Here is a 23447-nt window from a genome sequence, read left to right as displayed (position 1 = left end):
AGCAATGCGATATTTCACTCTGAACTAAAGTGCCTAATCTATCAAGTGATGCAGTCTGTTCTACTAGTGACAGCCAAAATATTGTACTCTCAACACTGACACCGAGTCGATACTCCCAGCTAATCCAGAATAACTGGAGCGTTGTGAAGAACCGACAGACGGATCCGTTGTCATTGTAAGGTGAAAAAGCTGCATGGTGTGGTACCAAACAAAAACAAAATAACTCTATCTGTCAGAGCTTCTGCTGCAGGCTTCTGGTGAATTCACAATGAGCCTGAAAGCTCCTGATCCATTTTAGTCCTCGTCTGACAGAATAAGAAGACAGATGACTGAGTCCCAGCGAAGAGACGTTCAAGTCCCCTGCAGCCACTTGGAAGGGTATAAATAGAGCCTCGCAGCACTCAGCCCCCTTATCTTTACGTCTATTTATTTTGCAGAGTTGAGAGGTAAAATGTCTATTGAGGGATGGTATTGAGCAATCACGGGGGGGGGGGGGTTATTAGGTGTAATTTGTTTGATGACAGCAGGAGGGCCCTCGAGAAGTGTTCTCCTGCTACGTGTTGGCTTTTGAGTGACAGGCAAAATGAAACGGCAGCAAAATACGAAGATGGCTGGGATAGGAAGATGTGTATTATATTATTTAAATGGGAAATTATCAGCGCCAAGTGCTGGCTCACCTCATTAGCATGTTTCTACCGCCGCCGCCCATCCATTTATATCTATTTTTGCATCAAGGCAGGATGAATATCTATCGAGGTGCCCAGCAATGTTTGTGGAGGCTTCACAGATCCACATTTTGAAAGAGGAGTTTCTCTTTGAAGCCACTGGGCCGGGAAATGATGGGGAAGTTTGGGAGGGGGGGTGGACACTTTGATGTGCAGAAATAGATAACATTAAAGGCTTGCTGACAAAAACACACTTTTCTGGCTACGACAAAACCATCGTCCAGTGTTACCGGATGATATGACAACTTGGATGAATATGAAGCAGATGGTTGCAGATTATTTACCGCAGAACGATTTGGTGTATATTGTTTTGGAAAACGTAGGACTAATGTGAGACCACCATATCGATCACACGCCTCGGTCCGGTGCAATAATGAGCACGCCTATAGTCACTTTATCAAAGAAACCTTACAGGGAAATCTGGTTTAGGGTGTAAATTCTTCGTCTACATGCGGCTAGTGAGTAAGTAACCCTGAGCGAGGCTGTTCAGTGCCCTCAGCGAGCAGCTCTTAGCAGTGAGGGAATGATTGGAATCCACCTTTCTGCCCGAGGCTTCGCTGTGAGAAATAATGTGTCAGATGAAGCCGCCCTACGGGCTGCATAAACGTAACGGGAGTTCAACGTCAAAAAGCTAAAAATCAGATCAAGTGTAGCCGTCGCACACTAATAATGAGCTTATTATGAGGCACAAATATCAAGACCCTTTTCTGTGAGATATACGGGATTGCTTAAACAAAATGTCTTGAATGTCTTAAGTGAAAGAAAAATGAACGTTTGAGATTTTTAGGTTTAGTAGGATATAATAAAATTAGTGAAAAACCGGGAAAAAAATGATTTCTCTCTATCTTGATCTATCTGTATGACACATTATCTGAAGAAGTTTAACAATGTGAATTTGCCTTTGTTTCATTGTCATATTTCATGGGCAGAAGTACCTTGTAAACATGGAGGGGTTTCCTCTAAAAGTGGCCCTTTTGTCCATTGTTGGTTATATTAAGCAATGTTATACTTTCACCATATCTGAAAGGCTCGGTCCATATAAGTATGGATGGTTCAAACAAATAACCCTTTTTTAAAATAAGATTAGTAAGGGAACCCTAATCAAAATAGTTGTCTTGTGTTCATTCAACTAATTGTTTTATTTTCCTGTTTAAACTACAGAAAAATCTACAGAACAGATTTTATCTGTTGCTTCTAAATTGCGCTTGTAGTAGCTGGGACTTTTGAAAATTATATCCAAGCAGCCCTTTTTCTCTTCAAACGACACGACAGCTGTCACTCTCTTTGTCACTCATGTCTGTTTGCTTTGCACTAAAGAGGCAGAAGCCTAAAGACATAAAGACACAGTAGTGTTTCCTCCAATCTAAGGCGCAGTCCCTAAAATAGATCTGTTGGTCCTTCATATGACGAGAGCATTAATGAAACCTTGATGATTATTCCCGTTTGGCTCTATGGGAAGATGAGTGTCTGTCTCTTTTCTCCTGCTTTTGCCAAAAATAATGTCTCAATTTTGACAACTGTGACAGAGAGGGTTGTTGTAAAAGTAACCACCGTCCCGAATAATACAACAAACATAGTCTGAGGAGCACGCCCTAAGAAATCAGCGGCTGGTTGGTTGGCGGCTGCGATGGAGATAGGAAGAAGTCTCGTTGTGTCTTTAAGTGGTTTTCTGTGGTTTGGATCATGAGGGGTTTCATTGCTGGGTGCTTTTCTGACTGACAGGGTGTAATAAACCGTAACAATAATGTCTGCCCTGGGATACTAACAGGATATTGCTTAAACGCTAAACCCGAAGCCTGTAGACAGCCCATTAACCCGTCTTTGAATATTATTGAGTCGATGAGGTCGCAGGCGAAGGAGAAGCTTAAAATTTGGAAATGTAAAAAAAAAACAAAAAAACACTGAACCTTCTGCTTTTTCTAGTTCACACAGTTATTATACTTTATTAGTATACCCTTTTATAAGCCCTGCCCCTCAAACATATATAAATAATTATTAAAATCAATTTTTTTTAGACTTCAAAACTATGAATGTATTCGTAGGGTTGGATAATTAAACCTGCCACGCTTGGTGAGTTGCTCCGCTGGGTTTCCATCAGACTTGTATTATAAAAAATGAGCGGAGATTAAAACTGTTCATCCTTTTTCATCCATCACTTTTTCTGCCAAGGACAGAAATGTTTGCCACAGTCTTGCATCATAGTATGAGAACTAACATTGTTCCTTTAAAGCCTACAGTCACTATACTTCATAAACCATTTGAACATGTTTGCTCCTCCCCTACTGGCTGAACCCCTTCTCCGCTTTGTTGAATCCTTGCTCTCCGCCTTCATTGTTTTGTTAAACGCTTCATTAGGTGCACTTCTCCCCGAGTCACCTTCTCATAATTCGGGAAGGCATTTGGGGAACGTGAAACCTTTTCCTGGGACTTGTACCCACGCACTGCGTGCTGTACTTCCATATGTTCCGGAGGCTGAATGAAAGCTGATATTTTCACAGTAGCACATTCTTTCACTTGATCAGAAGCTAATTACAAATACCGGTGGGAGTTTGAAATGCTCCTCTGGATCTTTCGGGGTTCTCTGTGTGATTGGATCACATCCCAGGGCTCAGCCCTCCTGGGAGCCGGCAGGTTGGAAAACTGACTGTTGAGGGATGATCTCAAAGTATTATTTTGTCGCCGTTATGAATTAAATATTTGGTTTTAGCTTGATTGCAAATTACTGCTGGCTATATGGAAGTTTAATTTGATTCACCCAGCTAATTGTTGTGTGATTGATTACATAATTACATGTTTTTTGCTCCCTGGCTGTTAAAGTGGTGCAGTTCTGTTGCGGTGTTTTTCACAGCTGGGGGAGAATAATGTTGTTATTGCTGTGGGAGTTGCAAGGTACACGGCCCCCGTGTTGTACTCTCCCTTCTACCATATATTTTCTCGTATTTGTTCTGCTGCTCTAAGATTGCGCAGTGCAGAGAGATGCTCTAGTTTCTCCGTGTAGCCTTGAAGTCGGCAGTGAAAGGTTTGCAAATACGTGCTCAGTCTGAGGAAGACAATGGGTTTAGATCAGAGGCCTCACACTTCAACCATCTCTCATTATTAAATGCATGAAATACGAGACCATTGTCAACACTTCCAGGCTGAAAGTCAGACTGCTTTATTATGTCATAATAACAATAATGAAAAAGTGTGTATATGTTTCAGAATGGCATCAAGTGAAGTATTCAAGTGGGTAAAAATGAATTAACCCACAGGGAGCAATAAAGTGCTTCTGATCCTAAACTGCAGTAACGCCCCCGAGTCATCTAGACAAGGGGGGAGGCTGTCAGGACGTCTGCGCTCATCGGTGTGAAGTCGTTCCTTACTGGGAATGTGTGTGTGTGTGTGTGGGTTGTAGTGGGGCTCAGCTCCAATCGGCGAAACAGCAAAAGCACCACACCAAAGGGCCCACAGTGAGACGTTCCCACTCCGTTTGCTCGTTGGAGCCGAATCGATGAAGGAGCAGAACTTTTCGGGTCGAAAACTCACACTGATGTTTGTCTTGAGAGACGTGAACGGATGTAACGGCATATTCACGATATTCCTCAAATGAATCTTGCTGTTGGATCATTCTCAAGCTGCCGCTCGCACTGAGGCCACGAGAACCCGTCACCTCAGGAGGGACTAGTAACGAAACCAAGGTTTCCTCTCGGAGATATTTCCCCCATTTATGAGCCAGTGTTTTTGAGTGAGGGATTATTAAATGCTATCTGTATCTATTGGGGAGGGAGAGGGGGCGGGGGGGGCGGGTTCACTCTGACAGAGGGTGGCAAATGGTGATAAACAGCCCAGACGAGGCATTAAGTGGATTTTAAGATGGATTGTCTCTCTGAAGCGTGATGAGACTCTTTAGGCAAATTCATACACTGTGTGTGTGTGTGTGTGTGTGTGTTTGTGCCTGGAGCTGGTACGTCGTGGGCACGAAAAAAAAACGCACGCTCTCTATAGTACTGTTTGCTAATTGCCCTCGCGTTACCAAGCTACTGTAGCCATGGCAACACATGTTGGGGCTGTAGAACAATTGTTCAGACAAGCCGCCGAGCGACCACATCGGCTCCTCACCTCGTGTCCTGTGATGCTTTGTGCCTTTGTGCACTTCTGCAGACTGGTGTTTAAAGATGCCATTTTTGAATAATAGTTTTTTGTGTGCAGTCCTCTGAAACTTGATCTACTCTTTGCGTGCGTTTCGTGTGCAGTGTGAGTCACTGCTGCCTTTCCCACTAGTGTGTCATTAGTGTCTCCGTTAAAGTGAACTCCTGCAGTCTTATGATCTACCGCTCAAACGGGCTTCCCATAAACTGCGAGTGGCTGTGAAATGAAGCGCCCAGTTAACCGCTGTTATGAACCAGGAAGGGCTGCCTGCCGATTGGACAACAGATAAAAAAAAAAAAGCTTCTCAAATGGTTCTTTACAAGGCAGTGTGGTTCTACAAAGAAGTAACCCTCACCTTTCGTCCAGCTCCTCCACCGCTTTAAAGTCATGATCCCAATGGCTTAAGTGTATTGCATTTTGGGTCTGTATTGATCCTTCCTGCTCAGGGTGAACATCCTCAATTAGCAGATGCTGTGAATCACAGAACCTTGTGAAGCAATTCATTTGGCCCGAGAGAGAGTCTTTGCTGGGCCTGTGTGGGAATATAGATAAAGGGACTGATGTGAGTTATCATCAGCTGCTGAGAGGAAATTGATTTGCACGGTTTCCCGGAGCCCGAGTCACGTGGAGCGGTTTAGTGCCGGAGAAGAAGAAGCAACAGGCAGGAGGACAATGGGTCACTCAGTAAATGTCTACTAATGGTGGTTTGCAGTTGCATCCGTCAAGACTTGCAACCAACCAATTAGCGCAAAATTCAGGATCTACAACTGCAAAACAGGCGATAGGATTTCAAAAGTAAAAATGGCCTTCAAAATGTAGTAGCTAAAGCCAATTTCCAATAACTTAACCTAATTTTAAGTATGTTTATTTTGACGTCAATTTGATAATTCTGTGGCCATTGAGGGTCAGCACATTTTTACATCATAATCAGCTTAAACAATATAAAACCAAATATTGTGCCCTGTTACCTGACTTGATTTAATTTCTTTAATATATTAAATGCAAAACCAATTGTGGCATTTATTGCCCTCTGGATAAATGAGGCGTTTACATGAGTCAAGATGGTATTGTTCATCCCTCCTGTGTGCATATCCATTTGTATTTACGTCCCGCTGTGGATGGAGGAGGCTCGAGAGCGATGGACGAGCTGGATCCCAACGTGTCCTCTCACCCCGGCCGTCCTTCAAAAGGCTGATAAAGTCGATCCCCGGTGCCGCCAGAGAGGAGATAAGAGCACCAGGCCGTGTAAAGACCGGAGAGTGGCGTGCTGGGGCGGTCGGGGCCGCTGTGCTTCAGAGCAAAAGACAATGTTTGATGGAGGCACGGCGGGTAGAAACCTGAGAGAGATTAGCACTAACGAGCTGTGACTCGGCCGGGGAGAGAGAGAGAGAGAGAGAGATAGAGAGAGAGAGAGAGAGAGAGAGAGAGATAGAGAGGGAGAGCGGACTGTTAATGACGATCTGCTGTTTCTGCCTCTCACTGTTTCTCCCACATCAATCCCGTCCTTCTGTTCACCTCCTCTCTGTTGCTTTTCCCTGCGTTTTATTAAAACCGTTCACCGCCTGGACACGTTTAAACCGGGCAGCTGGGGCTGCAGATACCTCGGTTGGTCCGGGTGAATCTGAGGTAGCAGGATTAGAGATTTAAACCTAAGAAGGCTCTGAAAGGCAACACAGTGTCAGGCAGTAAGCTGCATGACCTGAGCCTTGTCCTTTTTCACCTGTAAATATGATCAATTATTGATGGGAGGGGAACCAGCATAAAGGAGGCTGTTTTTATTGCTGCATGATGGAGGAAAACCTTGTTTGTGTGTGTGTGTGTGTGTATCAGGAACATGGAGACAAAATGTAATGAAATAAATGACTGCCGTAAATAAAGGTTGCTGAGTCAGTGAGCAATAAAAGAAGAAGCTGAGTAATCACGGCTTCGCTTTCTTGTTCTCGGCACAGTTTTAACGACCCGCCGTGACCCCTTTAAAACGAAGCCGGCTGCCAGGTTGACATTTTCTATTTTTCTTCATTGTTTCACAAAAGACCAAAGAACAGGTGTCCGTTCAGCGTGGAGGACGGTGGTGAAAAAAAAAACAACACAATTAGTTGATTGTGTCCTTTTCATTCTGCCACTTCCTGTTGTTATTTATTTATTTTCTCGGTTCTTTCCAGTTTTTCACAGACCCGTGTGCCAGCAGCCCCTGTCTCCATGGAAACTGCAGCCGCAGCGACCTCGGGGAGGAGGTGGAACCGGCCTACACCTGCGAGTGCACCGAGGGCTACGAGGGGGAGAGGTGTGATCAGATCCTCTTGGACCTGCCGGCTGCCGAATGGGAGCCCGCCACCCCCTCCGCCCCTGAGCTGGCCACCCCCGTGGCCCCCACCACCGCCGCCGCCACCCAGCCGCCACGGACGACCACCGTCTCCTCCACCACGCCGCCTCCGGTTCCCACCCTGCAGCCATGGCAACCCAAACCTGGTCAGAGGCTGCTGGTGGTGCCGTGGGAGGCAGAGAGGGTGAGATGACCTAGATGACGCTAAGTGTTAGCTCCTGTGCGTTTATCTTCAAAATGCATGACACACGCTTTGTGTGTGTGCCTCAGGTGACGGAGGGTCTGCACTGCGTGAGTCCTGAGCTGTGTGAGCTGACATCAGGAACTCTGACTCTGTCCCTGGAGGTGCCCGAGGAGACCGCCGTAAAGTAAGAGTGACTTTTCTGACTGACTGCTGTCCTGACATACATCCTATTCTTCCACTTATTCTTTAAGTATAGACTTACTATTTAAGACTGGGTGCATGCCTTTCTATTAAAAGGTAATGTTAACAGCAACTTGTTGACCTCCGTCTGATTAGGGTCAACTTATGTTGACTCGGGCGTAGCGCTTGTCACCAGGTCGGAGATGTCTTAGATGTCAGAAATTCATGAAAATTGTGTGTATATAGTTTATCCAAAGCACTTAATTATGTTTATATAAAGCAACTTAACAAGCATTAATCGGCGTGTGGTGTCATGTAAGTAAGAGCAAACTCAATAAATTGAACCTACTAAATGAACCCTGCTTTTAAGGGGTAACAACCAATTGTCTGCATAATGAAACGAGTACAATGGAAATGACTTTCCAGCATTTTATCTTCCTACTTCTTTTTTTTTTCTCCTACAACGTAGATTTTGTTACTAATAATATTAGTATATTTCTTCGTGACCCACTTCAGGAGACGCTGTTTTACCTGCGTCACAACACTCCAGGTGTACTCCATCCTACAGGCTATTTTTGCTGACAAATTACAATACTTTCATGGGTCAAAGAGTGATGCAGATGGTCGAGGTGAAAGTCGAGCGTCCGTCACGCTACACGACTGCATGAAATATCCGGCTCCCCAAAGCATCCAGACAGCTCACACGATTTGCCTCTGACCGGGGGTTTAAGTCATAAACGCGTGAACTCTGCTGCTTTCATTTCATACTGTATAATCACACACGGCACCCAAAGCGCTCAGTAAAGGACACTCGAACACAAACCCAAAGGAACCACTCAGAACTTAAGCATTTATCCAACAGTGACTTAAATTCTGAGGCAGATCATAATAATGCAATAAAGCTCTTGTGTCCCAGAGGAGAGAGACTCATATGAGAATATTAATTATTATAGAGAATGCAAATGTTTTGATGCATTCAATTAATTATGACTAACTGGCCACTAAATCTCTCAACAATTATCACCTTAAAATAACATCGTTATATGATGGCAACAGGGACACAAGTAATTAACTGTTATTTTTAAGGTGGCAGCTGCTGTAATTTATTGTATTCTGGTGTTTGACTGAAAAGTACTGCAGAGGTGTAGTGACAATAGTAATTCATGTGCATAACAGTGTAAAATCCCAGATCATTTTTGTATTTGTCTTTGCAAATATGTGAATGTTCTTTTCAGAGGTGTAGAGGGGTTTCGACTAGCGAGGATCATTAATCATCATCCAAACATAAATATTTAACTGTATGTCCCAATTATGAAATACTGTGGTTAATCAACTGTAAATTTACAGCAATTCATCACAGTGTTGATACAGCTGAGGTGGAGTGGGTCGTCGACGTTTGGAGGTTCGATCCCCAGCTCCTCCATTGCTAATTTCCTTAAACCCAATATGATGTTGATGTGCGGTTGGCAGCAGGTGTGCGTGAGTGGCCGAACGTTAACATGTAGTGAAACAGGTCTATGAATGCTGGGAAAGGCTAGTTAACCGCGTGTGTATTATCAACTACGCACTGATGATGGATTTCCGCTGGTAGCCCATGTTGTACCTCGGGGCAGAGCCCGGACTCTTTAAACGGAAAACCTCGTTTCAGCTTGTCCACCATCTCATTACGTCGGCCTCCGCTCGGAGCTTCGCCTTCAGGCTCAGCAGCCTCTTCACTTTTTTCGAAAAGCGGTTCACCTTCCGCCGAGAACACAATTTAAACGCGTGCTTTTTATCTCCTCGCCTGCTCACGACAGAAAGACATTTCTGGCCTTATGAAGGTGGCTCGTGGAGAAATGTTAAGTCTTTGAAGGTGTTTCTACTCGTAGTTACAGACTCTATTAACCCTTTTGTACAAATTGTCTGAGCTCCCGATGAGGGATAACCTCCAACAACACCGCCTGTATTTCACAACCCGTGTTAGTGAGGGTCCCCCCCCCCCCCCCCACCGCCCCAAACCACTGACAGCAATTAATCACCGGAGCTGCCCATGAGGCCCGGTGGGAGTAACAAACGGGCCGGGTTCAAACACGGTACAAAGTGTCAGACCACGAAGGCCGACTGTCAGCCTGCTGTGTCGCTGAATGGAGGTCAGCTCTTTAATTGACAATTAGGGATTAGAAGTTCAGATAGGGGACTTATTTCAACTTTAATACTGATCAGGTGTTCTCTGAATGTACAAAATAATAACGGTGCAGTTTGTGTTGTATTTGGCACTATAAATGTCTATATATTTATATTTAAGAACTATCAATATATCTTGCCTGATATCATCCTTCATTTAAACCCTGAATACTGCAAACCTGCAGCTAAAAGAGCAGCTGAGAACTTCCACCAATTAAAAAGGCATCATCGACATTCGCTATAAATTTGTTCTTTGGGTTCAAACTGCAGAGAATCTTCAACAATTATTTTCTCTCTCTGATTCTTCTTCCCTGTTTGATGGTCCGCTCTCCGCCTTTCCCCCTCCCTCCAACTAAGGGTGGTGGTGAATGTCAGCGGAGCTCCGGTGCTTTGGTGTGTGGGTGAAGAAGGTTTCCTCCGTTCCTCCATTTTGAACGGCACCACGCTGCGGTTCCTGCAGGCTTCCGATGGATTGGTGGTGCCGGACCGCTTGCTGCCTCTCGGACAAAACTACTTCCTGGGTAAGATGTCGCGTGCACAATCATTCCTACCAGTTTGTTTCTATCATAGTGTGAACAACAATGAGGGAGAGGATGTAGGATATACACACACACACACACATCTGAACAGAATTTTACTTACTCTTTTTTTTATCATTACATTTGTTCATCCAACAATCATAGAGAAACAAAACAAGAAACATATTTAAGATACAGCTCCTTTAAAACTGAGCCAAACACATCTGAGGAATTACTAAATTCAAATAAACTGTTGACATGACATTGGGGAGAATCGCATAATATTTGCATTAATGAGTCAAAATATTATTTGCATATTGAAGAGAAAAAAAAATGTCTATGCTGATAATCCATCTGTATTTTGATACTGTGCTACACACAGGCACATACACATGTTTGGTGCAATTACGGATGCTGGAGGGGGGGTAGACAATCGCTCCTTGACGGGAAGGCTGCTTGACCTCCGTGTGTGTGATCAAAATACCTGCTGATGCTGTGGCACAAAGCTGCCTGTCCTCTGACCTTCACATGCCTTCTAATTTTGAGGCAAACAGCGTCTGCATTGCCTGAGAGAAAAAGGTGACATTGGGGAGTTAAATCAAAGGGGTGGAAGGATGATGCAGGGTGACAGCGAGGAAGAGTCAGATAAGAAGGGAACTGGACGAGAATGAAAAGATGGCAGAAGCAGAGAGGGATTAGAGGAAGAGAGAGAGAGAGAGAGGCTGCAGAACGAGGGACGGATGAAGGTCAAACTGCAAGAGGAACATGAAGATGCATGCAAAGCATCAGTAAGGAGGGAAGAGCATTTCCATCCCCACACGTCACAGGACCTGAACGTTGGCAACGAGCTTTGAGGATTTGACGGAGCTGCGTCTCTGCAGGACAAACAGTCGACGCCATTGGGCCGGCGGTGGCGTGGTCAGAGGTGACAGAGCAGCAGGAGCTGTTCGGGTCGGCCCTCCCATTGGCCGAGGAGCTTGCGCCGTCACAGTCTGGTCATTGGTGCCCTCGCAGCCCGTTGGTTCGGATCAGGCTCTGAAAAACGGCCGTTAATATTTACCGTGTGGCTATTTTTAGCCAAGCACCCGTATGACTGTCAGCTTTGATTGAAGATATAACGAGAGATGTCCTGAACTTCTGGCTCCGGAGAGACGAGACAAGGAGGCGTGCACTCGATTCCAGTCACAACGAAGAGCTGCCTGCAATCGTTCTTTTCTCAACACCTTTGGTCACATGGGGGTTAATTGTTTTTTTGGCAGCAATGTGCACTTGATGGAGTCTGCAGCCACGCTAACTGCTCTTTGAAGCTGCGCATAGGCCGGCATCAGCTGAATCCCTAAATGCTCACAATGACAATGCTTATAAGTAGTCCCAAACCAAAGTGATGTATACATTGAAACTTGATGATGGCACTACATGCATGGAATCCCAAAGAGTTGAGACTATTAGCGGTAAAGAGGGACGACCCACATTTTGTTGGCATTTCTTTTAAAAGTTGTTTATTATTTCACCCCAAACCATAAATGACAAGCTTGCGGTTGGGGCTAGATGAATAAAATCTCTCATCTGGGGAACGTTTATGTCTGGATGCATTTTAAAGGCAATCCTTTGGTTGTGCCAGCTATCGCTATCGACGGTGCCATGCTGCCAGTGCATCTATAATCACAGCACATTGACAAATAGGGTTTGGCTCCATATTCTTCTAATAAACATTTCTGGAATTGAGACCGTTTCTCCTCAAACAGACATTTTTAATGAGACATATTTAAAATGTAAAGGATGAATTAATAATCACACTCTTCTGCGGCAGGTGTGTTGCGCGTGGGCGCCCCCGCGGCCCCGGAGGTCACCCTGCGCCTCAACCTGACGGTGAAAGCCAGCAGCTGCGTGGAGCCCGGCAGCAGCTTCAGTGACCCTCAGTGCTCCGGCAAAGGAAAATGCATCACACAGCCCTCTGAGGTGACGAGTTGGGTTTCTTCTCCTCCAAACCACGCATAAGCTCTGGTGTGAATGAAGCTGAAATGTTGTTGTCGGAAGTGCAGCAGAAGAACAGCGGGAAGTCCGATCCATTCATTTTTCGATGTTTAAAAAACACACACGAGTCTCGGGTCTGGTGTCGGACCAGAACCACCCGAGACCCGTCAGTCTCCTCAACATCCATTGATTTAAAAGAGATTCCCTGTATGTGCTCAAAAGCAGAAAAATTTAAGGGAGGTGTCGCAGAGACCATTTCACGGTTTCTCTCTTTTTCTCATTATCTCTCCCCTCGCTGTTTGAGAAAATCAAACTGTGTCACTGCTGCTTGTTAGTGCAGCGTTGTGTTACTGAATAATTTTACAATCTGCGATCCCATTATTTCTGTTACACGAGATTCCCTTCCTTTCATCGCTGCCTCCGGGTTGTTTCGCCTGCAAGGCTCGTTGATTTGACTCGTTTTCGCAGAGCACTTTCTTCTGCGAGTGCGAGGACGGCTACACGGGAATCTTCTGCGAGGAATTCGACGCCTGCCACCGCCGACCTTGTCACAGCAACGGCACCTGCACCGACCTGAGGCAGGGGGGCGAAGGACGCAATTTCACATGCACCTGCCCACCAGGTGTGTGATTTGTGTCCGCGTGTGCATAATGCTGGATGCTTTTGTACACTAACAAAGCCCGCCTCCTGCGGTCCCGCGGGTTGTTTTCGATTGGGGCCGCGCAGATGTGGAAATAACAGGACGCCTCTGTCATGACTACTGTGCTAAGGAGCCCTGTGTGGGCCGCTGACAGGAAAAAAACATGCAGGCACAGAACATTTAAATAGCTCAAATTGGTGGATTTTGTGGACAAAAAGGAAGTTGGATGCGCATTACCTGACTCTATTACTTGGTTTGCCCAAACAAAATCCTTACAATAATCAATAGACATTCATTTACATGCCAGTAAAAAACAACTATTCATAATATGTGAAGATATTCAATTCTGGTACTTCAAGTAGCTGAGTCTTAAGCGGATTTTGGCTGCGTTTGACTAGAAGTGATGAAATAAATCAAGTTGTCTGGTTATGAACTGTTTTTTTTTTTCTCCAGGTTATGAGGGGGAGCGCTGCCAGTTGCTGGTGGACCACTGCCTCTCTCAGCCCTGCAAGAATGGAGCCACTTGCTTCAGCAGCTTGGCCGGGCCCAGGTGCTACTGCCCCGAAGGTATAGCTACTCGAACGTCGCATTTCTGCCTTCAACACCCTGCGATGCTTGTGTTTCCACGTGAAAAGATAATTGCACAGAAGGGAAAAATACATGCACCGTTGCACCATTCACACTTTTTCTGCCGTCTGATCTCAGTTATTCTACACTGACTGTCTCCGGGTTTTAACAATATCTGTGCCACTGAAATGCTTAATTTAAACCTTCCTCCTCTACGCTAATTAGTCTTCGTAGCCTCAGCGACCTGCGTCACACTCTCCGGGGAAATCTGTGACCGCAAAACTGCAATTTCTCAATAAGCGCGCGCCACGTAGTGTGTATTCCCTCCCAGAATACAGCTGTAGCGTTGGATAAGAACGGCCCATGCCACATAAATAAAGAAGCAGCAGACAGATGTAAAAGATGGAGGGGGGAGCTTGTTTCATTGTTGCAGGTACAGCTCCCAGCGGTCGGCTCACCGTGGATCTGTGGGAGATCTTACTCACATAATGCACCACTTTCAGCGTAGGTATGTTCATTAAATGAGAGAGAGAGAGAGAGAGAGCTCATGTGAAGAGGGTTTCTCAGAAGAGCACACGCTGTTTAACAAATAACAAATCAATAATTGAATCAGGATGCTGAACAACTCTCACACACGACTGCAAAGAAAAGTGCGTTTGCTTCTCTGATGAACACGTCAGGGGAGGATTGTTTAGATGTGAACAGCCTTTGGGTAAATTAATCAAAGGTCAAAGGTCATGTTTCACATCAGAATGACGTTGTGGTTTTTCTTAAGCACAAGAAGTGTGAATTAGCTCCTTTGCAGTAATGTATTGTTTACAATTACAAGATAACATTTCATCTCATTTCACAAAGGATTTCATTAAAATTCCAAGTCTGAGTACGTATCTCTAGTGTAAAACGGGGAGAGAACCATGTTTGTTCTTCCTCCTGCACTTGTTCCCGATCCTTTTCTCTTTGTTTGAAGCACAAGTTAAAAGTTAGTCTCTGTCTTTTGTTGTTCATGTTCCCCAAGGACAATATATACACGATGCGCCACAGTGAATAACTATTAAATAAAAACGGAGTGGATTTACGACATTATACCGTAGTGTCCTCCACAGGTAAAGAAACGCGAGCACACCGAGACCCGATGAACATGCACAGAGGCCCGGGTACAGGTCCTGCCTCCCACCCCCATAAATTACACCTCCATATCGTCTTGCAATATTCCAGCTCAGACAGAAGCAATAAATAACGTTATGGATGGCATGACAACTGTCATCATGGAGGCATCAACTCTGCGATCACTTTGGTGGCCCGAAGCTGTGTTTTTATTATGATGCTGGATCCCAAAAGGGAGGCAGTGATGTGGATCTGGATTTACCTCGCAGGCATAGGAGGTAATCATTTTACTGCTGTTTGTTTCCCTGTCAACAGCATATTTCACAAACGCAACCACTTTCCAGAGAGATCATGAAACTAAATGGAGTCCAGGATGTTCCCGTAATGAGAGCGTATTCCCACACAGGTTCACAGCTCAAAATGAAAATTGTATTTGAAATGAATAACTGTGAAATCTGAAGTTCCCTACTCTTGTTTCCTTTCTGGCTTACGGTCAGTTCAGAGCAAAGAGATGAAGCCTGTAGGAATACCATTTAAAAATAAGATCATTAAAGGCTGCCACATTGTTAACTTTCTCACTCACACACTTTAACACACATTGACGGGAGGAAGTGTGCGTGTCACTTCTGTGACTGCCAGTCACAGCTGTCGGGCGGAGGCGAAATTTAAAGCGTCGACTGCTTTTAAAGTCGGATGTTTGAATGCCGGCAGCAGCAGTGAACAGACACCTCTATGTCAGCCAGGTCCCATGTTACTATGTGTGTGAGTTTGTGCCTCTAGAGGTTAGAAATTTAGAGGAATAATCCGAAACCGTTTGAGCTCATGAGGTAGAACTATAGTAACTATTTTCCAAATAAATTCCAAACAGGGGGATTAAACTATAACGGAGGAAATACAAATCCTAACCTTAAATGTATGCAAGAGCGTGTGTGTGTGTGTGTGTGCTGATATCCGTGGGATTCCCAAGCACAGAGGAAAAGGATTACTGCTGCAGTTAAATGATAAACTCCCTTTACATAAGGACGTGCAGATCAATCAATGCTTGACAGATATCTCCATCAGCTGGATGGATTGTGCAGCCGCCACGTAAACATCACCTCTAGTTGTGTGCATGCACACACAATTGTTTCTCCGACTCTGCAGCACAACAGCGGCTCCCGTGGGAGGGTGAAGACAGGGGAGCAGAAGGGTTGAAGAACACAGGGAGGAGGTTATTTTTAGACGAGGAGGGTTGGGTGAGAACACCAGAGGCTCACATGCTAATGAGAGGACGTGAGGAGGAAACTAGTGGCTTCCACAAACGCCTCTTTGACGCCATGGTTTCGTCTTTCCTGTCAACAGCGACATATTTTGTGTCTGTTGAGCTGCTTTCACGGTCTGGAAGGGAGGAGACTAAAGCGCACGATGTGGTGATGTGGGGCACTGTGTGGTTCAAGTGATTCAGCGCCGTCACTCTCAACACGTCGGCGAGACCGGGGCGGTCATTAAAGCGCTAGTTTGACATCTTGAGATTCCTGCTGCTTCCTCGGATGATGCCAACGATTAAAACTGTGAAAGAGAAGGTTCTAAGACGTCCAGTTCCCGCTCTTCAATGAGAGCGTTCAATATGCGATTTCAAATCACATTGAGGACGAAACTCCATCTACTTTAGGTCGAAAGGAATGGTGTGCCCTTAAAAAACACACACACACACACACACACCAATCGTGTGTTTTGGAGCGTATGTGCAGTACGAGGCCGTCTAGGTGAACAGAAGGGTCCGTGCCAGGGTGGATGTCACATGTTGCACTGCACCACCTAGTCTACATTCGCACAACCTGCCCACCTGCAAGTAGGCTCATCTAAAGCCTTGAAATGAAGGGTTACATACCATGTGGCTGCTCTTGAACCTCGACTCGGGCTGCTCGATGTGGTTGATAAGGTCACCCAGTTGCGCTAATGCTACGGCTGCTGGCAGCTCTCCGGAGCTTCTGTCTTCTTCCAGCCACACGAGGACTCATTATTTTTGTTTTGGTTCCCTGTCGTTTTCCCCTGATCTCTCTCTCTCTCTCTCGCAGGCTACCAGGGGGCCACATGTGAGCAGAAGGTGGACCCGTGCGCCTCCGGCCCCTGTCACAACAACGGGACGTGCTACGCCCAGGGCCCCGGCCCCCTGGGCTTCGGCTGCAGCTGCACAGCGGGCTTCACCGGCCCGACGTGTGCCCAGCTGGTGGACTTCTGCGCCCTGAACCCCTGCGCCCACGGGGTCTGCCGCAGCGTGGGCAACAGCTACCGGTGTCTGTGTGTCCCAGGTGAGCTGCTCAGAGAAGCCACGCCGTTAGGCGCGTCACACGTCTACTTGGTCTTAATTTATGTGATGAACAGTATCTACTTCATGAAATGCATCTGTCAGAGGGCCCGTGGTTGCAAAGGGTCATTCGACTGGATAGAGACGCCGTTAGTTTGAGTGCTTTTGCTGCAGGGGTCTTTCAGAGGGATCTCCATGAGACGGTTAAATAGAGATCTTGAACTAAAGAACTTGGTTCGTGGTAAGATGACAGCCTGTCAACATTCTCCCCAAAGCTCCCCCGTCACAGCAGATCCGCCCTGACACTCCACTCCGCAAACGTTTTAGAAGATCTCAGAGGAAGCCTGTTTTTCAAGCAGGAACAGAGTATATCTGATCGGACTTGATGTTGGGAAAGATACTTCCCAAAAACGGCCAAAGAAACTTGATCAAGACGAGACATTTACATCCAAAGATGGTTCATGTAAATCACCACCAACAGAAGATATCGTCTTGTGGGACCCCTGATCCCTCGGACCCCTTCGGGCCTGATACTTCCTTTCAGGAGCCCATCCACAGCTGGAAGACATGAACCCATCACCACCCTTAAACCTGGCTCTAGAACCGACACGTGATGCTCAGCGATGCGTGAAAAGACGCATGAGCTCAGAACCAAGAGCAGCAGTAAATATCCTCTACCTGTGTGTGTTTGTGTGTGTGTGTGTGTGAGAGTGGGTTATTTTTAGATGGGACCGCATCGATGCCTCTGTGAGGAAATCAATTGAGTGGAATGATGACTTACCATTATCCACTGTCTTGCAATTATGGGATGGGATGGTTAGATAGATGACTTTCCCACTGGCCCATGAACATGATCTGACACTTTGCCCGTACTGCTGTCCACGCCATCCGTCCCTCACACGTAGAAGCCTCTCCCCCTGTGGATCTCCCAGTTGTCCTGTCCTCATAGGAGCTGCTTTGTTTGTCTCTTGCTTTAACGAGGGAGGCATCGACATTTCTTTGCAGCTTAATCTGCGGGAAACAGACGAATTGCCACACAGCCTTGATTTGTTTTTTGAATTCTAACCTGGGAAACAGTTTTCTAAATATTTGAATTATTTCTTGAGTCCATTATCCCTCCATAAAAGATGTTCTTCGTGTTCATTTAAAGGCTTTCGCTCTGTCTTTGTCACTGCAAACCGAGACGTTGCATTCCAATTATTAAGATATCTCTTTTCCTTCCAAACGAGCCTCATTCGTTTTTCATTTAGCATTTCTTTCTAGATTTTCTTCCTCCCCTACGTCCCTTTGTCCTTCCTTGTCTTCATCGCTCTGCCGTTTACCTCACCTCATTCCCATTCATCCTCTGTTGTCTGGTTGTCATGGTGAATCGTGTGTGTGTGTGTGTGTGTGTGTGTGTGCGGGGCTTGCAATCAACTGTCTGTGTCTGTGACTGTGCTGGTTGAGCAGATGCCGCCATGCAGTCAAATGTCTCCACTCGGACCGCCCGGTCTCACGGGGGGGGGGGGGGGTCGGTGAAATCGGTGGTGTGTAATTAGCAGACATTACAGCCAACGCACGCAAACAAGACACAATGTTTTAAACCGAAATTGGGATTTTCCTCAGGCTCATCAGAATGCGAGCTGTTGTCTGCGGTGTGCGTGTGTGTTCATGGGCACAGTGGCGTGCGTGCCTATCTGCGAACCATTAAGCGCGCTAATGTGCCTGCGCGTGTATGACTGTCCATGGTTGGCTGTCGCAAAGAGAGCTAGGCGAGGGAACCGATGCGTGGACGCATCCATCCTCCGGCTTCCTGTGATCCAGCTCGCACCAGAAGCTGCCATCCCAGCAGCCCGGGCCCCACGGAAAGCAGACGCTCTTGGAAAAGCACTTGACATTTCACTGGCATTTCACAGACGGGACCCTGGAGGCTCCAACGGGGGGGCTCCTGATTAATTCCACCTCTCTCCTCCCCCCCCCCCACCCCTCAAACACATGTTAGGCCTGGGGAGGTTTTGCTGAAACTTTTTCAACACTGGGACTCTGTTAGGAAAAGTGTAGTCAAAGTGGGAGCAGAGCTAATGAAAACAGATTGCTGCACTAGTGCGAGCGAGGACTCAAGAGACTTCGGTCCTCTGGTGATGTCGCTATGAAAGTTGTTGCTATGAAAAGCCACTTTGAGTGTGAAGGTACACCCAATCATCAGAGCATTTGCATACTATTTGTCAGCCTAAATACACAGAAATTGCCTTCCAAAACATATACTGACATTGACCATGTCCTTGAGTTTTTCTAATAGCAGAATCATCACCACTGGCACACACACTGTTTTTGCGGTTTCCATTAAACAAACACAAGCTGCACACTATGCTTTCTTTTTTGCTTTTGAATATTATCTGAGAAGCAAATGAACTAATTGTGTTACTCATTCAGATCTTGCAGTCCTATCCTGCCTCAGCACACAGCTGCCATCCAATGGAAAGCCCGGTGCACTGCATGTCATGTGACCTGACGCCCAATGCCTTGGACGAAATACGGGCCTTCCTTACTACTTGAATAAGAAGATCTAAAATGTGTTGTTACACTGTTAGCTGTGTTGTGTGCGTCCTTGTGTGGTTTTTCTTGTTTCTCCTGTGGACCAGTAGTGAAGAAAGAGAATCTGAAATCAATGCAGAGCTGCATGACGAAACGTCTTTCTGCAGTGTTAAAGGGAAGGACAAAGTGATGACTAAGCTTCATGTCCACCATGAGTCCAAGGTTGCCTTACACACATGCAGGTCCCGTAGCACCACCAAATGCTACATCACACAACCTCTGAGAAGTACGATGGGTTAAAGTTAGCGACCTGTACTAACTGCTGATCACAGTTGAATTCAGCGTGCACTTTTCAGCAAAAACCCTCAAGGTTAAAACATTTTTCTGGTTGCGTCGGCAAGATATTGTGATTAATTATTAAACGCTGCTTACATTATTACGCACTGGTGTGTGTCCCATTAAGGCTACCATGGCTTGTACTGTGAAGAGGAGTACAATGAGTGTCTGTCCGCCCCCTGCCAGAACTACGCCACCTGCAGGGATCTCATCAATGCCTACGAGTGTGTCTGCACTTCACAGTTTGATGGTACGTATCTATCTATGTATGAGACAGCTTGCGATGCTTTCTAGATGCAGGCACACACCTGTCGCGCATCTTGGCTTCTCATAGGACATTGCTCTGTGTGTGCTTGTGCAGGCAGACACTGTGAAATCTACAAGGATCCCTGTCTGAAGATGCGCTGCCAAAATGGAGGCCACTGTGAGAGCGCGGGACTCAATAATTCCTGCGTCTGCCCACCTGGATACCTGGGTGAGCGCTGGCGCTCATGCCACCCTCCTCACATGACACGCTTATGCAATTACGCTGACGGGTAAACCTGGATTCATGAACGGCTTCGTCAGGAGTCCAAATACTACTGTGAGCGTTGGTTCCGGCTATCGTCTGTGTTGCTTTGTTTGTCGTTGAACACAACCTTGCATGTCCACGCAGGGGACAGGTGTGAGGTCGACATCAACGAGTGTGAGAGCAACCCGTGTCACCATGGAGGCACCTGCATTGACCAATCAAATAGCTTCACCTGTCATTGTCCACCCGGGTGGGTGGGGCCCAGCTGTGAGATCCGTAAGTCAGCCTGTGTGTGTGTGTGTGTGTGTCTCATATTGTGGGGACATAAATCCGTTTACATGGTCACAATGTGGAGATTCGCCTTCCTGGTGCATCCCCTTAATATACTGTAAAGACTTGGTTTAAGGTTAGAGTAAAGTTTAGGTTAAAGTGGCTGTAAGTAAGTAACCTTAAGGTTTGTAAATCAATGCCACGTCCTCTAAAGAGATGAAAACCCAACCGTCTGTGTCCGCCTCAGACCTGCAGTGGAAACCAGCACACACCGAGGACACCCTGACCAACATGCCGCGTCACTCCCTCTATATCATCATCGGAGCGCTGTGCGTGGCCTTCGTCCTCATGCTCATAATCCTCATTGTGGGCATCTGCCGCATCAGCCGCATCGAGTACCAGGGCTCGTCGCGCCACGCCTACCAGGAGTTCTACAACTGCCGCAGCATCGACAGCGAGTTCAGCAACGCCATCGCTTCCATCCGCCACGCCAGGTCAGTGACGGGGGGGGGGGGGGGGGGGGGAGGAGAGATAATTAATGTCAGAGCTTTGTGAATGTGTGGACGTATGTGTTAGTGGGTAACACGTAAAAGCAAACACTCCCCGGAAAAGTTCAGTTCATAATCTCAACCCATCTCCTTATCGCCTCTTTTCTGCAGCATGTGGACCTTGTAAAAGTCAAAAACTAAAAGTAGGCCAATTGTTGTATGCAAGGTCAGGAATCGAAACCGGAAGCTCACGTCAGTCGGACACATGGGGAGTTGCTTGCTCCTCTCTCTGAGGAGCGGTTTTCTTGCCCTTGAGGAGTTTCTTTTACTCTATAAAGTTGGAGAACATGATCCTGTTATCAGGGGAGATGACCTTGGCTTTGGATGGGAGAGATTAAATCTCCAGCGGACAGGCTGATTTACAATCTGTGGACGTTGAGGTTAAAGCCGAGTGGCATTTAAAATGCAGGGAGGGTCTGACAAAGAGAAGCTTTGCAGTCCACGAGTTGTCGGTTCGAGTGGTTTTAAGCTTAGATACAGGCTCGACTGCGTACATTCTGACCTTTCATTTTGTCTCTAATTCACTACATTTTTTTAAGTTAATCCGCTCTTCATTTATATCACTGGCTACTTTGATAAAATGTATATTTAAAGACGCATTTGCTTCTTGTCAGATTTGGCAAGAAGTCCCGGCCAGCCATGTACGATGCCACTCCCATCGCCTACGAAGACTACAGCCCCGACGACAAGCCTTTGGTGACCCTCATCAAGACTAAGGATTTGTAAAAGACAACCATCCCAACGCATCACGAGCCGTACACACGTGCATTCACACACACAAAACACATTTACATATATACGTATACAGAGTGTCAGTATAAATCTTAAAGTGTTTCTTGAGAGAAGAAATAACAGCAAAACAAAATTGAATGTAAAAACGGAGAAAAATAAAGAATCCAAGACGTACTGTAGTTGAAAAAGAATAAATCTGGAACACGATAAATATATTTTCCTGTCGATGTCAACAACAAGGCTTTATTGTAGCATAGGAGAACACTTTGCATTACTTAAGTTATTGAGAATGGGGCGGCCCTGCAGTAACCTCTGCTGTGCTGCAGGGATGACTTTAGTCTGCACCAGACAAGGTCAGCCACCCCAAAGCCTAAATCCCTACGTGTAAGTTCAGCAGACAGTGCTGACACCAGTCCGTACTGTTGTGGTAGAGATAGGTGCACTCCTCTTGGTGCATAAACTGTATCTTTTTCTATATCTTACAACAACAAAAAAAATCTGCAGTAGGTTGCCTTACTTCGTGCATGGTTAGATTAGATGTTCTCTCTGCGTTATTTTAAAATCCTTTAAACTTGGTTGTTGATGTGGGTTTTTTTTTCACTTATAGTTGTATTTCTCGCTGTCATGATTGTGCCAAATATTTTCAGAGTAATTTGTGGTTGGAAGATTAAATACACAAATGTATAAAATACTAGTCACGCACATTTTCTTTTTAAATAATTGCATATAGTCCTGTTCTTTACATGCAAGTTTCTCAATGGTATTATGAATAGTAGAGAAAGTGGGTTTACTGGATTGCTGTGTCCCTACCAACCTGCTCTATGTGTTTCAGTGAAATTTAGGATAATAGGTCGGTATATTTCTCAATGCACAGAAAAGTAGTTGGTTTAACTCAGAGTACCTGATTCTGCTAGTGTACACATTCATCTGTAGTATTGACCGTGTTAAAAAGTGTCGTCACAGCGTTGAGGAGGAGGAGGAGGAGGAGGAGGAGGAGGAGAATGAGAGGGATGATTTCTACTGCAGAATAAATGTGCTTCTGCGTCCTGCCAATGGAAACGTCTCTGTCCGTGCAGCTGTGTCGTTCCTCTCAAGGTCAAGCAATATTTTACCAACAGGCTCAGCTGATCCATTTTTTTCCTTATGGTTTTAAACCATGTGATTACCTGTTATCTATGTCGAATGATGAAAACAATAAAGAATCAAGTGAACATAACGCACAGTTCTGGCCTGGTGTGTGTCGTGTGAAGCATGATTTTCTTCTCGATGCTCGATGCTTTTCACTTTGAAACTGCAAGCAGGCCAATTTAATCGATCTTTATTTGGTAAATTTACTTTAGAGCTGGCTGTTTAAAAACGGTTAACAGAATTTTTTTGTTGCTTTTTCAACTTTACAGTTATTTTACGGTTTTACAGTACTTTACAGTTAACACCTGTTGCTTTGGACGATGCCAAAAATATATTTAGTTCGACACTCAGCCTGTATTGTACTAGTTAAAACCCTAACATCAGTTTAAGCAGAAGAATTAGTTTACAATATCCGAAAGAAACACCATATAATCACATTATATTATCTTTTGTTTTATACAAACAAAAACTAAAATGAAGAACAACCTACAGCGCCTGTCTTTCTACAACGTCCCAAGGTCACACCCCCTGGACTGAGAAAACCCTTTTATGGAGTCAATAATATGAACACCCTCAGTGACCTCAGGCTCTATCCAGATGTTCCCCATGTAAACA

At 45.6% G+C, this 23447-nt stretch overlaps 1 protein-coding gene across 1 annotated transcript in view; it reads left to right on the top strand.

Moving 5' to 3' along the window:
- Positions 1–21724, top strand: part of dner (delta/notch-like EGF repeat containing) — a 30966-nt gene extending 9242 nt beyond the window's left edge. Inside the window, exons 2-13 of the mRNA XM_037457424.2 lie at positions 7016–7360; positions 7447–7544; positions 10061–10224; positions 12032–12180; positions 12664–12817; positions 13289–13402; positions 16564–16797; positions 19771–19893; positions 20005–20118; positions 20299–20430; positions 20672–20918; positions 21587–21724. Coding sequence (XP_037313321.2) covers positions 7016–7360; positions 7447–7544; positions 10061–10224; positions 12032–12180; positions 12664–12817; positions 13289–13402; positions 16564–16797; positions 19771–19893; positions 20005–20118; positions 20299–20430; positions 20672–20918; positions 21587–21698 — 1986 coding nt within the window. The 3' untranslated portion in view covers positions 21699–21724. The remainder of the gene's footprint in view (positions 1–7015; positions 7361–7446; positions 7545–10060; positions 10225–12031; positions 12181–12663; positions 12818–13288; positions 13403–16563; positions 16798–19770; positions 19894–20004; positions 20119–20298; positions 20431–20671; positions 20919–21586) is intronic.
- The last annotated feature ends 1723 nt before the right edge of the window (positions 21725–23447 follow it).

The sequence above is a fragment of the Pungitius pungitius genome, chromosome 3 (assembly GCF_949316345.1).
Source record: "Pungitius pungitius chromosome 3, fPunPun2.1, whole genome shotgun sequence".
Classification (NCBI taxonomy): Eukaryota; Metazoa; Chordata; class Actinopteri; order Perciformes; family Gasterosteidae; genus Pungitius; species Pungitius pungitius.
The sequence above is the reverse complement of the archived record's forward strand: the minus strand, read 5'-3'. Positions and strand labels throughout refer to the sequence as shown.